We start from the raw sequence: 19,292 nt of genomic DNA on the forward strand, positions 1-19,292 counted from the left end.
ATAATATAAATTGAGGTATATACCTTGCCAGATCCTCTGGCAGCAGAGAAATTTTAATTGTTTTATTACTTTTTTTTGGATATGCCCTATAAGAAGCTGGCATTTGATACCCTGCATAGAGGTTACATCTCTTAACGTTTGCAAATAACACTAATGTTATTTATTTAATAATAGTATAAGGGGCAGCGACCAGTTTCAACCATCTGAGGTATAAAAAAAAATGTTGTGCACCAATGGAACACTGCCCCTAGTGGCCAACAAGTTACAAACAAAAAAATAGCTAAATAAAAACAAAAACGAGTTAGTTATAACAAAAAAAGCACTAAGTACACATTGTACACGTACAAAATAAAATTGTATTCACGGCTTAATATTTATAAATGTCTATGTTTTAACTGGAAAAGGTAGTGGATTTTCGGGGACTACACGAGGCTAGCTAAAGTTTTCAATGGCTAATAAAGTCAACAGCACTAATACTAAAATGAATGGCCAACTATATAAAGCTTCACTATCATTTCAGATCTATGTCCATGTTAGAAAAGAATTAAAAATTGACACATTTTGGTCCTGATGTTTAAACGCCTAAATGCTGTACTTCATATCTTGTCCCTGCAGTGGTAGTGTGTATTATCACAGAACAGAACACAGGGGACAATAAATATGGCATAGTGTCCCCCGCTCATTCACTGGCATAAGCATGACCGGACTGTTAATCGCGGAGACAACAGATCCCAGAATCCACAGGGAGGTTCAAATCAAGTTTACAAACCTCCTTTTGTAATAATACTCTGAACACAAACATCAATCACTCTTTTCTTATTCAACCATGTTATTTTCCCCGAAAGGAAAACTGGCTGAACAGTTGGCTTCCTTTTTAACACGGTTTGATGATGATTTCATGTAATTGGTTCAGCGTTAAGTAACCTGGAGGAATGTGATTTAGTAATTAGACTCAGTGCTGTTTCCTTTAGATACCCACACTTGGCTATGTGTCTTTAGATAAACCTGCAATTAGCAGCTACTTGTGGGAAAGGAATGTACAGAAAACTACTGGATCACTACCTAAAAAAGCTGGAAGATGGTATGATTCATGTCGTTTTTCACAGAATGGCCGAATCACCCTGCTGCCTAATAACATATGCTAAATCAACTACACTAAATGGTAGAAACGTTTTACTTGAGATTTAGGAGCCTATAGATCTGTTTGTTGATATACTATTTTATATTATCTGATAATTACTATACAAATAATGGAGAGTAACTGGTGACTGTTTAACATAGTCGAGGTACTATTGGATAATTGAAATTAAACATCCAGATAGGACTCCCAAGCAATGTTAATTTTTGATAGTTGCATTAATTTTGATAAGGGAAAGTAGTAAACATTTGGTTCAACATTGGCCTTTTCATCCCATATAATAAACCCACTCAACTGTTGTTTCTCATGTTCCCGTATATCAGTGAACTAATCGTTCCTACATGCAGAGGACTTGCATGGAATTTGTATAAATTTTTGTATTTGTTGTTCATTAAGTTGACTACCTGTGCGTACGACTGTGTTACTACTGGCGAAATTATGTGAATAGTGATTTTTTTATTATTAAGCGCATAATATTCGCCTGTGGCAGTAATTACTGCTTTTACAGAGTACAAATTCCAAACACAACAAAGAAGACATTTCATCCAAACTAGTATCTTTTCACTGTTCCTTTTTCTGTATCCAGAAGAGGTGAAGGAAAGTTTAAAGACGGGGCATGGGAATTTGTATGTTACTGTTTTCTTACCTTCCTTTTTTTCGACCTTCCTTCTGACTGTAAAGTCCTAGTACATTGCTCTACGCACTCTGAGAAACTCAAGCTACTATGATCAGCAGTGTAGTCAAGGTCAGCCAGTCTGGCAAGGGACAGGATATAGTTACAAGCTATTCTCAAGATGGCCAGTTTAGAAAGCTTCTGTCCGTAGGAATAACATGGCACCTACAATGGAAGAAAAAGGACATATTAAAGGCTTGCAATAAACCACATAAGTATGTGCACACAGTCCATAAATCGCACTGTTCCCCAAAACACGGAATAACGAAAAAAAGAATGTCCAATCAATCTGAACTTGAATTCTAGTAGAGCTAGTGGTTCTCTTAAATAGGAAATATTATGTTTCTTTCTCAAAGTCCATAATTATAGTAATTTATAGAGAACAGAAGACACATTTGTAATTGATTGTGTTACAGAGCCCATGGGGATAGGTAATTTAACTGCGTATGGAATCTGAAGTAGAAATAACCTGATCTTTAGCGTATCTTCTTCCACCGCCTCTTCTCCTGCAAGGCACATCCCAAGCTTGACATCTCACTGTTCACCCACAATAATAGGTCCAAATCAGGGAAACTAGTCTATAGGTGGGCATCTGGGACCCTGTATCAGCACTTGCACATACCAGTAGCCAAAACTGTTGTTAGTCAAAAGAGTTATGTATACTTGCCAATATTTTAGCTGTCCACTGGAAGGGAGATGCTAGTGCCAAGTGAGTGGGGCATGGCTGTGTTAATTGTGGCCCTAGTCACTGCAGCGCGTTGCCGTGAATCGCAACTAGTGAATCCAGCATGATGCGTTTCACTGAGAATAGCGTCATCAAGTCCCGTCCCCACCAACTTCACTAGGGAAGTGGTGAGCGGTGTCAGGCGCCCTCCTCCTTCTACTTCTAGACGGATGCCTGCCCTCTTGCGATGCCCGTGTCCCGTTGCATAGCGATGGGACATTCTCCACTCCTCATTTGCACCCATGCGCAGAGCATCGCATTCCGTCACATAGCGACAAGAGACACTCTTTTCCTGTTATCGGTTGGCTGCGTTCTTGCCGCCGAAAACCACTGCAACAATCAAGTTGTACTTTCTTCTATTTAAAGATCATTCTGACACCATTAGGGTGCCAAAGTACTTGGTCTTCAGCCTTGCTCCAGCATTTGTTCCTGTTTTCCTGTTGCTCATTTGGATTCTGACCCCGGCTTGTTCCTGACTTCTCCTTTGGCTCCTGATTCTGGCTTACAGTGATTTCCTGGTTTTGACTCGGCTTCCTGACCTTTCTCCTGCTTCTGATTTCGGCTGTAGACTGTCTCTCTGGTTCTGACCCGGTTCTGCTGACTATACTTCGTGCGTGCATTACTGCATCTAGGCCTCCATCCTGTATCCTGGCGCACTATCACCGCTGCCTCATTGGCCACCTCTCCAGCTTACTGATACTGAAGGCCGCGTCCTGCACGCCTCTTGCAGCGGAGTCCAAACTTCCTTGCGGGGGGTCCCTGGTGAAAACCAGAGGCGCCTCAGTACTCAGTAGCGCCTAGTGCTGGTAGGTGTCCCCATCTTCATCCTCATGGCTGTGACAGTTAGCCTATATCAGACAGCATAAACTCCATGTTTTAGTTCACTGGATTAATTCACAAAGTGGAGCACCCTGACAAAATGGCTAATGATGAATGTCGTCATAGAGATGGAGCATACTGGCCAGTGGACACAAACCTGATTGACAGGAGTAGTCTTAATGAGCCCCCCAACGGACAGATGCACCCCCCTCATGGTGTGACCCTGCAGAAGAACAGCAATCTCCTGGTCATCCCAGCAGTCACTGTTGGAGTCATCACCATTCTGGTGGTGGTGATAGTGGCCGTCATATGTACAAGACGATCGTCTGCTCAGCAAAGGAGAAATCAGGAACAAGCCGGGGTCAGAATCCAAATGAGCAACAGGAAGACAGGAACAAATGCTGGAGCAAGGCTGAAGACCAAATGCTTTGGCACCCAAATGGCGTCCGAGTGATCTTTAAATAGAGGGAAGTACAACTTGATTGGTGCTGCGGTTTTCGGCGGTAAGAACGCAACCAACCGTTAACAGGAAAAGAATGTCTCTTGTCGCTATGCGATGGAAGGCGATGCTCTGCGGAATATGTCCCGGCGCTATACAACGGGACATGGGAATCGCAAGGGGACAGGCGTCCGTCTAGAAGTAGAAGCAGGACGGCGTCTGACAAGTGGGATGTGGGAGGCTGTACTGCTCTCCAGGGGGTCCCAGAAATTCAGTAGTAGGCAACTATGGAGTTGTGTATAAAGTATAAGCTAATACAGCAGTGTAACCTTTATACTGCACCTAACAAGCCCAGCTAACACCCATATAAAGCAAAATCCCAATACTTCTAACCCACATCGCATCCCACTGCAGGCCCCAATAACAAATCAAATTAAAGGGTGACTCACAAATATTAGATCTTATGTAACTCAGAACATGTACATTCTGAGCATAACTGAATGGTCTTCAGTCATCAGTGGAGGAACACAGTCACCTTTACACTCTTTTCCTTGCATCACATATATTGTTAGCTGGTTGTTTGGGATGAGTGGTCCGAATGACAACTTTTATGCGGCATCAGAACGATTCAGCAGCTACTGCACAGAACTCATTGCTTAGCTCTCATTCAATCCTTTACTCTACTCTAGTTCACAGCTGACACCAGCTAGACGCTGACAACTCACAATTCAGATAAGTGTCAGGCCATGTCAGGACACTTCAGTTATTGCTAACAAACGTGGAATATAGACAAAGCACTTTATGTATCTTCACCTGGCTCCCAGCTGCTCCATTTATCAAGACACATTCACATCAGCTGAAAAACGCTTTCCATTCATTATATACCTTCCCTGCCACGGAATTTGTAACACTTGGGAATGAGCGATGGATCATTTTCAACCCATTGACTGATCTACGGCTTCCTACCCGTGGCGGTCTAATGACGATAAACAGCACATTTCTGAGAAGTACACTGATCAATTATATTTGTAACTCATCTCAGGGGGAGGTGGGGGGGGGGATGTTACTGTAATTAAGACCACCACTGTCAAGAGGAAGAGAGGCTACCAGCAGGCGAGCACATTTCACTTGATTGCACTGATCACTGTTTAGAAGGGAAACATTTCTGCTTATTTATCAAGCCCATCGCTTTCAAATCAGACAACTGTAAAGGGAATCTTTCATCAAAAACAAACTTTGGTTTATTTTATTAAGCCTAAGCTATGCATATCATTACCTTTCTTTTGCATATGTCGTGCCAAGTCATGTATTTGAATGAGATGAAGAGGATATGCAAGAGAATATTAAGTTCAGTCGGTGCATTGAATTAATTAGATAAACTATCATTTTCTACAGATTTCCCCATATTATTTAACGGCAGAGGAAAAAATTTATTTGTCTCCATCAACCTACTTAAAGGAACATTATACCGTACTTGCCAACTGTTAAAACCTTTTCGGGTTCTCCCGGAGGACAGGTCATGTGACAAGTGTAGTTGCATTACCATCGGTCAACCCCCTACTATAAAAAGCTGAAATTCACGGCATTGAATGGGAGGGGGAGGGGTCATTAAGCTCCGCCTCCACAAGTGTCCGGTAACTTGCCTACTCTTCCGGGAGGACTCTCTGAAATTCGGAAGCCTCCCAGAAATTCCGGGAGACTTGGCGAGTATGCATTATACTGAAAAATTAATTTCTGCATTAAATCTGTTGGTGTCTGCATTTTCTTGTGTTATTTATTTATTATGTATTTTACTAGGATGAAATAAATTGAGAGTATGTATGGTGACTTGACTTCACATTATACTGATGCACTATTTTTTCTAAAAAGGAACAGTTTTATGGAAAACGGTTTGCTTAAAGTAGCAATCCCATGAAAAATTCAGGTGAGTTTTTTAACATAAATCACTGTGGCCGGCTATAAGAAGAATGCTTGTAATTTCCCTTTATATTTTTCTTCAGGCTGCTATTAATGATTTATGATTCTGTACTACCATGGCAACCACAGTCACATGGCACATGTTGTAGTGGGCGGAGAGGCTGAACTTCGTCTGCACTGTGGCATCCTCCTCCATGGTATCCCAAAGATCAGTTAACCTTTGTTAAAACAGGCTGAAAGAGCTCATTTTCTTGCTATGCTGATCTCTCACAGTCAATCAAAATTCTGTGCAGGACAGGAACATGGTTTTATCAGGTTGATGAGGACAGCTCTGGCCCACAGAAGCAGTGGGGGTTATTACAGGCAATATTTGATATATTTGTCAACATATATAGCATATGACAAAATACCAGACACCAGATATGGGTCCAGCATTGTCTTCATATGTCAGGAATGTCCGAGCATTCAGTTATCAGATATGGCTCAGCATTGTATTCCAGCTATCAGATATGGCACAGCATTGTGTCCTTGTCATTGTATATATATTTTCGCCCATGTCACCAAACATAGTCCGACCTTTCATAGTTGTCAGCAGACATGGACGAGCATTGTATATCTATCACCAAATATGTCCTGGCATTGTATTCTTGTCATGAGCTATAGCCCAGCATTGCATAAGTGTCACCTAATATGGCTCAGTATTCCATGTGTGTAACCAGATAGATCACACTGTTCCTGGCCTTAACGTATGTGGGCATTTAAGTAAATTACGTCAACGAAACATCACAAGTTGTTCTGTTATCAGTCACAAATCACTTAGCATTAGGTTCTGTAGGTCATACTGGTCGTCAAATAAGATTCTACATGGTAAGCTGGATACCAAACATCATGGTATGTGGGTCTAAATTGCATTTCAGTAAACTCTTAAACTCTTTAATACAATAAAATGACTCCATTACTTTGGAGCTCGATATTACCCGCGCTGGACCAGTGTCCCGCAAATCTAAACATTTATATATGGGCGGTACGGTGGCTTAGTGGTTAGCACTTCTGCCTCACAGCACTGGGGTCATGAGTTCAATTCCCGACCATGGCCTTATCTGTGTGGAGTTTGTATGTTTTCCCCGTGTTTGTATGGGTGTCCTCCGGGTGCTCCGGTTTCCTCCCATACTCCAAAAACATACTAGTAGGTTTATTGGCTGCTATCAAAATTGACCCTAGTCTCTCTCTCTCTCAGTCTGTGTGTGTGTGTGTGTGTGTTAGGGAATTTAGACTGTAAGCTCCAATGGGGCAGGGACTGATGTGAATGAGTTCTCTGTACAGCGCTGCGGAATCAGTGGCGCTATATAAATAAATGATGATGATTATGATAATGATTTATAGGTGTACCTAAAGCACCAAACATGTAAGAACCATTGCACGGAATGTAATGCAGGCACATTTTTGTGGTTGCCAAAAACATGACAAAAGTGCCATCTTTGTCAGACAGTGCTGGATGTAATTAGCCATGTTCCATGTTGTAATAGGTCATTAAACTCGTGATTGGATGGAAATAAGTCATTTGTTTTTTTAAGCCAACATCAACACTTCTTTGTATTGTTCTTTTATGTGTAAAATAAAACTTGACTTCTAGGTAATAGTTTAACGACCTCGTATTTGGCACTCTTGTAGCAACGATTATTTTCTCTCAATCTTTTATATGATTACAGTTAACCATAAAATGTATGTATTAAGATCGCTGAGTCTTTTGCAACTTTGTCTATTCATGATGTGTTAAATCCCAGCTTGTTCCATTATTCATTGAATATTTATTGACATCAGGAAACAGACAGGGAAAACTGAATCCCTGTCAAGGTAATTTTAAGTAACTATTGTTTACAAATGATAGGTTTAAAATTACAGGAAGCAGTTCCTTTTGGCGCCACTGTGAATTACATCTCCATTATCGTAATGACAACAACAAGGCTGGAAAGGGGAGTTTGTTTTAGAAGGAGTAATATTAGTAAGTACTGAAAGCGTAATGGATGCATAGAATTAACATTTAAAATTATAGTATAAACACAAAAAATATATGGACTAAATATAAAACTAATAAAATCAATTAGGATAAATATTAACCGTTAGGGTAATTTATAACGCAAAAGAATAAATAAATGCAGACACGCAACATTGAAGTCACTTCATCCCAGCATTGTCATGCACTTACGTTTAAGAAATTTAAGAAATTATGAATATACTAATGCAGTAATATGGTATATATGGTAAATATTTACTAAGGACGTTAAACGACCTGTCTGTGAATGTATTAGGGTGTGAGTATCTTGCGTATACAACTTTTATCTCATACCTACCAACATTTTATCCTTTCTCGTCATCAAATGTAAGGATGTAAGGTAACGGGACACTGTGATTTGCGTCATTTGGCCCCACTGGGGTGGGGCCAAAATGACCCAATTCACTAGTAGGTGGACAGGATGCGGGAGAATAGCCTGCTCTTCCGTCAGTTCGGAAGACCTACAAATTCTGGAGTCTCCCGAAAATTTGGGAGAGTGGTCAAGTATGACTTATCTTGTGTGTATGATGTGTAGAGGCGGATCGGGCGAGGCGGGGGACATGCCAGCGTAGGACAAGAATATTAAGGCCGCTTTAAAGTAAATGTGACCGATGCAGATCTGGACGCCGATACGCCTGTCTGGACCTGTATCTGTTGCGGGTGTAAGATACAAACTGATAATGCAAACTGTTCTTCCTCTGCTGAGCCACTCTGTCAGTCTCTACATTGGCTGCCTGTATTTCAACGAATCCAATATAAAATTCTTCTACTAACATACAAGGCCGTCAACAAAATTGCACCGACATACATTTCCTCACTTGTCTCAAAATATCTCCCTACTCGACACCTCCGTTCTGCACAAGATCTACGTCTCTCTTCCGCTCTCATCACATCCTCCCATTCTCGGTTACAGGACTTTTTTCGGGCTGCACCCACTTCGTAGAATTGCCTCCCTCGCACAGTAAGACTTTTCTCTAGTCTTCAAACCTTCAAGCGTTCTCTGAAAACCCACCTCTTCAGACAAGTTTATAATATTCCTCTACCACCATCTTAATCTCCCCTATTACCACCCTCTACACAGCTAACACAAGACAACAACTCTCTGACCAACATTGGTACACACACAGCACACTCAGTACTTTTACCTTTGCATTCTAGCTGGTCCAGTGTGCAATATGATGTAGCACATGTCCTTGTGTTTCAAACTCCCATTGTCCCATAGATTGTGAGCTTGCGAGCAGGGCCCTCTGACCTCTCTGTCTGTATGTATTACCCAGTATTGTTTTATTAATGTTTGTTCCCAATTGTAAAGCGTTACGGAATTTGCTGGCGCTATATAAATGATGATGATGATGATGATGATAATGTCCGATCAGCTGAGATGCAGCTGACTCAGCATACTATGTAGAGTCCCGAGTCATCTTTTGGACACAGTTTACGGTAATTTCATCAACTCTACATAAGACCCACGATGTGCATTTGGTCCACAACAGATTATACATTTATATTTAAATCCCCAATGCCTTTGGGAGAAATATCTTTATTTGAGCAAATACCCCCTTAGAACTTTTTCCCTTCCAGCTCTGGCAGGTTGATTGTGCGAACAGCTTAAAAAGAAAGAAAAAAAAAAGAAACAAAATATATACATCTCATTTTCAAACAGACGGCAAAAATATAACCCTATTTGTAAGTCTGCTCGAGGGATATTTAGCATAGCGCTGAGTCGACTTTGTTCCATAATAAGCTGCTGAATCCCCCTATCTTCTAATTCATAGAGTTTATTTTTATTCAGGGAGTTGAAGTATTTTAGCGTCCCACTGGGGAAGTAGTTGGCCCGTGCTAGCTGAGTCTCTTGGAACACTGTGTATCTGAACTGTCTCTTTGTTTCTGCTTCGTAAGACGCCAGAAAAATCTTCCAGAAGGTTCATATAAATGTCCACTTCGGAATAGTTCTGGCCTCATTACGTCATTGGCTGCTCAAAAGTATTTTTTCTTTATTATAAATAGGAAAGTGGGCTTTTTTTTCTGACAGAGAGACTGTGATTTTTCCCTCGGGAGCAACATTCAAACTTGTTAAACCGAATAACTTATTCACCTTTTCACAAGTTAAGTTTTTTAACCCTATACGCCCTGACGGGAAAACCTCCTCTACGTGTGCATAGGGCTCTGCTGAATGTTTTAAATAGCACATTTATATTTTGTTGCTGATCTTATTGCTTTTGCCTGTTGGATCTGTTTACTTCTATTGTGAATAATTCTCTGATAGGCTACTGGTTAGTTTAAATCTGTGAACATTCTAAGTCTCTGATTGGCTACAGATTAACCTAGTTCTGTGAACATTCTAATGCTCTGAATGGATACAGACTGACCTAGAACTGTGAACATTCTAATGCACTGAATGGCTACAGATTGACATAGTCCTGTGAACATTCTAATGCGATGAATGGCTACAGATTGACCTAGTCCTGTGAACATTCTAATGCACTGAATGGATACAGATTGACCTAGTCTTGTGAACATTCTAATGTTCTGAATGGATACAAATTGACCTAGAACTGTGAACATTCTAATGCTCTGAATGGCTACAGATTGACCTAGTCCTGTGAACGTTCTAATGCGCTGAATGGCTACAGATTGACCTAGTCCTGTGAACATTCTAATGCTCTGAATGGCTACAAATTGACCTAGTCCTGTGAACATTCTAATGCTCTGAATGGATACAGACTGACCTAGAACTGTGAACATTCTAATGCTCTGAATGGCTATAGATTGACCTAGTCCTGTGAACATTCTAATGCTCTGAATGGCTACAGATCGACCTAGTACTGTGAACATTCTAATGCTCTGAATGGCTACAGATCAACCTAGTCCTGTGAACATTTTAATGCTCTGAATGGCTACAGATTGACCTAGTCCTGTGAACATTCTAATGCTCTGAATGGCTACAGATTGACCTAGTAGTCCTGTGAACATTCTAATGCTCTGAATGGCTACAAATCGACCTAGTACTGTGAACATGCTAATGCTCTTAATGGCTACAGATCGACCTAGTACTGTGAACATTCTAATGCTCTGAATGGCTACAGATTGACCTAGTACTGTGAACATGCTAATGCTCTGATCAGCTACATGTTGATCTAACCTTGTTAACATTTTAATGACCTGAAAAGGTACAAGTTGGTTCTAACCCCACATGCATAGCTCCCAACTGTCCCTGCCCACCATTAGTGGGTCTTGCGCGCACCTGCCACTAGTACTCACAACTATTCAATGGTGATTTCAGGGGAGGTGAGGTCAGAGAGGTTGGGAGTAGCGTAGCTCCCATGCCCACAACACATCGTAACCATGTCCCCCTTCACGGCTGTGTGCACTATTTGTCCCGCTCAGGAGAAAGCCTAATGTTGGAAGGTATGCACATGGCTGTACATAGCTGAGAAACAAAATGAATACATTATGCACTGACATCCAGTGGAACATGGCACCAGTGGTAATGCCTATCACTATCACTGTTACAGAACTTTATTGGAAAGTGTAAGCTTATAAAAACTAATTCTGGTATAATTTCCCCTCTACATAAGAACAATTACATGATTATTATTAAGCTTTATTTCTAGAGTGTATAAGTATTACACAGCTCTTTACAGAGAATCATCACTTCTGTCCCTGACCCAGAGGAGCTTACAATCTAGATTGTACATCGCACATATACTAATATTAACCTATCAGCCAGGGCCGTAACTAGGGCTGTGCGACAGGGGCGACCTCCCAGGGCGCAATGCTGAAGGGGGGCACAATTTAGGAATATTTTAGGTTAATTTGGTTAAAATTAAGGGCTAGGGGGCAGCATTTGTCTTTCTCGCCCCGGACACTAGAATTCTAAGTTACAGCTCTGCTATCAGCATGTATTTGTACTGTGTGAGGAAACAGGAGCACCCAGAGGAAACCCAGGCAAACATGAAGAGAACATACAAACTGCACCCAGATGATGCCCTGGTAGAAATAGAACCAATAACACTATACATCATAATTTAATTTGCTCATCTCCTATGCGGAAAACCAATGATAATTAGAAAACTGTGCTGATCAAACATCATTTTTCATCAGTCTGATGGTTCACTTTGGGGGGGATTGCTGTAATGAAGTAAAGTAAGAACCTCTCTGGATACTAACGCGAGAACGTCCATCCAAACTAATGTGCAGCCAACACTTTGCAGGATTGCCAGTGAGATATAGGAAAATACAGTAGGTATGTGTGATCTGTCTGCTGTGATAATGAAACTCTTTCTGCCGCTACTGTAAAGCATTCAGGCATACTTGCTTACTTTCAGACAGTGCAGTCCAGGAGCGGGACGTGACTAGAGAGCGGGAGGGGTGGGGCATGGTGAACAGCGGCATTTTGGCCCGCCCCTAAGTGGAAAATGATGTTTTGCGCTGGGGCGGGGCCAAAATGACGCGATTCCCCACGAAACGCATTATTTTGAACAGGGAATTGCGGGATGCGGGAGTCTTGCCTGCTCTCCCGGGAGTCCGGAAGGCCGACCCGGATTTCGGAAGTCTCCAGGACATTCTGGGAGAGTTGGCAATTATGCATTCAGATCACCCTGTTAAAGGTGCTTTTTAGCATTAAACCCAAATGTCAATACATGCACATATTCATCAACTAAACTATTCTTGGTGGAACCACATTCTTTAGGTTGCAATGAGTTAAAGACTCGTGACCGCAAAGTTCACAAAAAAGAAAAAGACTAATCGTTTATTGCAAATAAGTATTAAAAAGTAATATGATACTTAGCTTCCAATAGTGGCCTTAGCAATATGTTCAAATCAAACAGCAACCTCCAGGACCCCGTTCTCTGCTATAAAAGAGAGCTGGATAGACAACAGATGAACTGACACTGCTGCAGATGGTCCAGGTGAGAGGCAACCAGTGTGGCGTAGCAATTCTGCTTTTATAGACAGAAAACTAAGGGTGCTGGATATCACTATTGGAACAACTATGATTGTTTAACAGTTTCAAGCGCTTAGTCCACGCAGATGCGATAGCAGAGAGAACGTCTGTAATGTTCTGTCCTCGATTATTACTGATCAAGATAGAGCAGTGACCTAGTCATTATCGGAGTTGTAAAATGCTGTATAATGTTGTAGTATTGCTGGATGTTTTATGTACTGGGGAATAGGGATCACACACATCACAGAGAGGGTCAGTAGTGAACCAGTAGACGTTACCAGTGCAGACATTATTAATGGCTCCAGAAATACATTCCTTTGTTTTACTGTCTATCAGGTCTATTTATCTAACAGAGAAAATCCCTATCTCCGGTGAAAACGGGTGTCTTGGCAATAGCTTCTTCATGCTCTCAGCAGTACAAGTAGCGATTAAATGATTTTTCTGCTATAGCCATCTCAGAATGGTGATGAAATTCAATGAAAACGTACTTTATTATTTAACTAAAGTATTTTTTTCACATATGAGTTATAGTAAAATCATTTTAGTTTTACAGAATTTTCTATTTTTTCTTTTAAATTCTATTTATTATTTTTTGTAACAAGAGGAACTGCCAAGCACCTGCTTTCAGTTCCATGAGCACACGTGAATCAGCACGTCTGGTAAGTCATGGGCATATCCCGGAGACCGGCCTGGCCAAGCAGTATGGATATTTTATGAATAAATTGCGGTTGATAATTGATTTTCTACAGCTGCTATATGAATGAAGAGGTCACCGCTGGGGATGTTAGCGAAAGGACCAATCAGAAACCGAAATCTCCGCAATATTATGGGATGTACCAGTATGTTTTTGGAGTATGGGAGGAAACCGGAGCACCCGGAGGAAACCCATGCAAACACGGGGAGAACATACAAACTCCACACAGATAAGGCCATGGTCGGGAATTGAACTCATGACCCCAGCGCTGTAAGGCAGAATTGCTAACCATGGTAGGTTAATTGGCTGCTATCAAATTGACCCTAGTCTCTCTCTCTCTCTGTCTGTCTGTCTGTCTGTCTGTGTGTGTGTTAGGGAATTTAGACTGTAAGCCCCAATGGGGCAGGGACTGATATGAATGAGTTCTCTGTACAGCGCTGCGGAATCAGTGGCGCTATATAAATAAATGGTGATGATGATGATGATGATGTGGCTCATGATTATGATTATCCCCCCCCTACTCACAACGCCCTCCGTAGCATCACACTACACACCCAGTTTCCGCCGGAGGCTGTGAGATCAACCACTAAGCCCAGAGAAAAGCAGAGATTCCAATTTTGGATTGGTCCTCCCACCTGCACCCCCTACATCAGCGATGGACAATAGGCGGCTATAGACCTGCTTGGGGCCTTCTGAGCAAACATCTGCAGCCCACTGCTCCATCCTGTTTAATTGTCAGAAAGTTTTGTTATAGGATGTAATACTTGTATTAAATGCTGGTTATTTCATGTATTGTCTCTTTATTTAATTAAATGTATTATTTTAACTTATTATCAAGGATCATGTGCGGCCTTTATCAAGGGTAATGTGAGGGCTTTAGAGGTCCGCACCATGAGCCCCTGAAGTGTATTAGGTAGCCCCTCTCTGCCCTACACAGTCATGGAAAAGCTGTCAGCAAAAATAATTCCCACGCCTATCTGGGAGTGTAACTTTGAGTTAGTTTAATCAAGAACTTGCCAAATGTTGCTTTTTGCTTACCTACTACCCCATCATTTCAAGTTGCTTTGTTGTTTTGTTATAAAAGGAAGTAATGCAATACATGAAGTTCTCAGGGAACGTACTGTCCGGATATTTCTACAAAACAAAACCTATTAGACCAATGTCAGCAGGCTGGGACAGAACGGTATTTACTGAGGTTCTAAATCCTTGACAACTTCTGTATAGTTATTAGAAGTGTTACTACATTTCCGAGGAAAGAAAACATTTACTCGTCTTCAAATGAAGTGGAACTGCCAGCCCAGGCTTTGACTATCCATTAATAATAATAATAATAATAATAATAATAATAATAGAAAAAATATATTAAAAATATATCTAAAAATATGAAAATAATAAATATGTAAATGCTAGTAACAAATGAAAAACAGTTTTTTATGGAAATAAACATTTTTATCATTAATTTTCTCCTATCTCCATCCTGAGATGGCAACCACAGAAGGTGAAGTCGGATAGCCTTGATTATTATTATTATTACCATTTATTGATCTTTGTTAAATAGGCCTTCGACAGTAAGTCCCGACAAATGATTTCTGCTATTGTTGCACTGAACCTATGATAGACCATATTTCCCCATGTATAAGACGCACCTTTTTCCCCAAAATTTTGGGTCTAAAAACTGGGTGCGTCTTATACAGGGGTAGTAGCGCTTACCCTGTCAGATAATTCCTCTGTCCAGTAAAGTCTTCTTTATTCTGTCCGTTCTGATCCTGATGCTGGAAAGCCGCTTACCGTCCTCTTCGCGATGACCGGATGTGGTGCCTGAACCGCACACTTCCGGTTTCTGCATTTGGCGTTTTTCCAATCAGGACCTTGTCAAAGTCCTGATTGGACACCCGGTCAACGTGAAGAGGACGGTGAGCGGCTTTCCAGCATCAGGATCAGACGGACAGAAGAAAGAAGACTTTACTGGACAGAGGAAGCATCTGACAGGGTAAGGCAGAATTGACAATAGCATTAGAACACCGTCTCTCATCTCTGTACATGCTGCACAATTACTCTGTGAAAAAATTGAGGATAATGTTTATCCTCAATTTTTTCACATGATTTATATAGGTGCGTCTTATACAGTGGAGCGTCATATACATGGGGAAATACGATATAGGTAGAAGCATTATCTCTGGTGAAAACACCTGCTTTAGCCAGAGAAACGGCTTTTCTCCACTTGATAAATAGTCCTGTTGGTAACAGTTTATAGTCGTCAGTGTTTACTTGGTAGAAATATAAGGATATTAGCATATCTGGAAATTGCAAACAAGTACAGATGTAAGTGGGTATTTGGTATAAATAAACACAAACATTAGGAGGCTTTAGGTAGGTATTTGGTAAAAATGAATAAGGTGGCGCATGACAATAAAAATATTCTAATATCTGATCTACAGTTACAATATATGTGAGTATGGTGATTAGTATATTGGGGAGGTAAAGTTATGTTATTAACACCAATATCAATACACTGTACTGTCAATTAGATGAAAGACATTTCCCACTTAGCGGAATTCCAGAAAAGTAATGTAATCCACAAACACAGAAATGTAGATAATGCACCAAATCTATGTATGATGTGTGTTTGCTGAGAACAGCATCAAGTTACAGACGGGAGCTTGAAATCTGCTCTGCAACTGTGCGGTCAGTGCTGTACTGCGGGGTGGTCACTTATTGAAGTTGGCAATCTGCACTGGGAATCCCTTTTCATTCAGTAAAATGCTGCTGGCTCTGTGCGCGTCATCAGAGGACCCTTCCAGGAGTTAGTGCTGTACATTGTGTTCTCCCATGGAAGCCAGAGATTGTAGCCATCTACAGCCAGTCTGGTTATATCACGCACATTGCACAACTGAAGTGACCACAGATAACATCATAGAACTGCAGGGCTACTGCTTAGTGCTGTGTAAATGCTGACACTGACATGACCAACCCTGGTTGGCGCTGGAGGCCAGGGTCATCCGGGCAATGCCAGTCCACTCTCTGCTATGGGTCCTGACAATGCCATGTTCTGCCCCTGCATATGTCTGTAGCATGCTGCAAAGAGCAGTGATGTGCCTTATTGTATGTTATTCCATCACATATCAGCACTGTCAGTCTAGGACAGTGTTGGCTAACCTGTGACACTCCAGGTGTTGTGAAACTACAAATCCCAGCATACCCTTCCAGCAATAAGCTGCTATATACTGGCAAAGCATGCTGAGACTTGTAGTTTCACAAACACCTGGAGTGTCACAGGTTAGCCAACACTGGTCTAGGACAAGTGTCCCTCTTCCCATCTGTACCTTGTGTGCAGGAAGATACATCATCAAGGTCCTCTATTTCTGCACAAAATGAAAAATCTTGTCCTGTTCATGAGATGGGTGGAGGTCATACAAGGATGACTCTTTTTAAACAATCACCATTTAGAACATTCACGTTGGCATTAAAGGGAACCCCAACGATGCATTTCAATATTTATCGTGATTGGCTGAGGGACTCAGTAGCAGAGCACAATATGAGCCAATCATGTTACACTCACATGTTGAGGACTCCAACTATTCTAAATCAATGTTGCGATGCAGCCGATGGGTTTACACCCCTTTAAAAGGCGATAGGTTGAGAAATGACCTGGAACTTTTCATGTTTATAAATGTATAGATAATAAGATTGCTGAACCCCTGAAGTAATACGTCATCCATTCTTATTCTACTGGAATGCATTTTTTGGTGCCCACAAATCTAGAATCATATGGTAAATATTTGCAGTAGAGAAAGGGCGCAGTTATAATATGAGTTATTGTCTTGCCATGCCATCTTTCTCCGTCTATGCCAAGAGTAGGCAACCTGTGGCTTACCTGCTGTTGTAGAACTACAAGTCTCAGCATTGTCTGCCTGCCAGAGGATAATAGGAGGCCATGGAACACACAGTCCACAACAAAATATACTCTGTACATACAAACTGAGCTGTGCCGTCTGACCTGATGAGTACTAGTTTCAAGCTATACCATGACAATGACCTCTGACCTTTCGCCTTTCTTTCATAATTATATTGTTATCAATTTGTGTTGAGTGGTCTCCTTATTGTACAGCGCCATGGAATGGGTTGCCATTCTAAATGAATTACATGAAATTAATGATATACAAGTATAGGGGGCATGGCATGCCACGAAATGTATGTGTACATACAGGTGTGCACTGTGCCACGGGACATTTATTTAAAAACAGTTTGCCTGAGAAAAGCATCTGTAACCTAGTGCAAAAAGTTAGTTCTATTCTATTCTACTCTAATTTAAGGAAGCAATGCGGCATTTGTAAACATGCAGGAGAGATAAACCAGATGCACTATTTATTTTCCCTGGTGCCTGTTTTTAGAAATGTCCCTCAATGGGGCTGACACAGCTGTTAAGGAGACCACAGATCCTAATAATCTTGAGCAAGTCAGCTTTATTTTACCCATAGACAAAATTGGATTGCAAGCTCTGTTGGTCAGTGAGATCATGACTGGCATTCTGGTACTGTGCTGAGTACATTTCTGCTGCTGCTTAGGAATCAAAGCTAATAATATGAAATATATAAACCCTGCCACACAACGTGTGTCTCTGCAAGCTGCAGAATAAATGACATTAATGGAGTTTCATTCACACAGATGGGACATGACATGATGCATATCACAAGGTAGGACACAGGGAGCTCTATACCTGCTTCCTGAGAGCCTCAAAGGCTGCACTGATGGTGTGCACTCTGGATCTCTCCCTGGCATTTGCTAGCAGTCTCCTTGTCTGCTGAATGGCTTTGATCTCTGTAGAGACGCCTGCCGTCTCCCCCAGCCGTTTCCTAGGCGATGCACAGGGGTCTGGGCTGTTGTTGTAAGTCACTTGAGAGACTGACAAGTAGGAGGTCTCTGGGGGTCTCTGACACACCACAATCCTGGACTGCAGTCTCTGGTCACCATAGGACAGCGCCTCCAGACCTGCCGGCATTAACCCCTTCTTTCCCTGGAGAGTCCCACTCCTCAAGTCCAAGGCATCTTCAGACCCCTCATCACTTGCCCTGTCCATCAGCTCAGCTCTCAGCCCCTCCGGTCTCTCCGGTCCGGTCCCCTTGACCTCCGCGTCCACTTTCAGGTCCACTTTAAAAGTTTGGAAGCTGCCGACTTGCTTGATCACCTCCCTGCTCTTCCTCTTCAGCCTCTTGATCCCAGTGATGTCCTTGATGCAGTGGCTCTTCCACTGGGGGTCTTCTAGTATCTGGAGGTTCCTCATTATCTGGGGGGGCACCAGCAGCAGAGATCTTGTCCTGTGCGCTGTGCAGTCACAGTGTCATCTGATGTCCCTGCCGCATTGCCAGCATTTTTGGTGAATGCACACTGAACTCCATCTGTGTTTGTTTAGCCTCAGCTTACACAGAAGCCCCTGTTAGTGAGATCAGTCAGCGAGCCGCCTGCTACAAGGAGACTGCCTCACACAGCCAAAAAGACTTTCCAGCCCGAGCCACACAGATGAGCTGCTTTAAAGGAGCAGGAAGCTTTTTTTTTTTTTTTCACCCTCTCTCTCTCTCTCTCTCTCTCTTTCTCTTTTTCTTTCTCCCCAAAACAGCTGGACTGCCAATCCCCTTTGTTCTATTCTCTGAATAAGCCGTTTCCTTTAAAACTGAGGAATCCCAGAAAAAGAAAGATGAAAATGTGATACATGATATTATTCGTGCCTGAAGAATGCACCCCATGGCTGCCGGAGCCACTTGAACTGCAATATTGCAAAGTGATGCAGACATACTTTGCAATTTATATATATATATATATTTATATATATATATATATATATACACACACACACACATATAAATAAATGGTGATGATGATTGATATATAT

At 41.6% G+C, this 19,292-nt stretch overlaps 1 protein-coding gene across 1 annotated transcript in view; it reads right to left on the reverse strand.

Moving 5' to 3' along the window:
- The window catches only part of ATOH8 (atonal bHLH transcription factor 8), a 33,817-nt gene extending 14,769 nt beyond the window's left edge, over positions 1 to 19,048 (reverse strand). The window contains exons 1-2 of the mRNA XM_075188591.1: positions 18,123 to 19,048; positions 1,785 to 1,976 (exon numbers count right to left, since the gene is read on the reverse strand). Of these exons, the coding sequence (XP_075044692.1) occupies positions 1,785 to 1,976; positions 18,123 to 18,686 (756 nt within the window). The 5' untranslated portion in view covers positions 18,687 to 19,048. The remainder of the gene's footprint in view (positions 1 to 1,784; positions 1,977 to 18,122) is intronic.
- Positions 19,049 to 19,292: the final 244 nt, after the last annotated feature.

The sequence above is a fragment of the Mixophyes fleayi genome, chromosome 1 (assembly GCF_038048845.1).
Source record: "Mixophyes fleayi isolate aMixFle1 chromosome 1, aMixFle1.hap1, whole genome shotgun sequence".
Lineage (NCBI taxonomy): Eukaryota > Metazoa > Chordata > Amphibia > Anura > Limnodynastidae > Mixophyes > Mixophyes fleayi.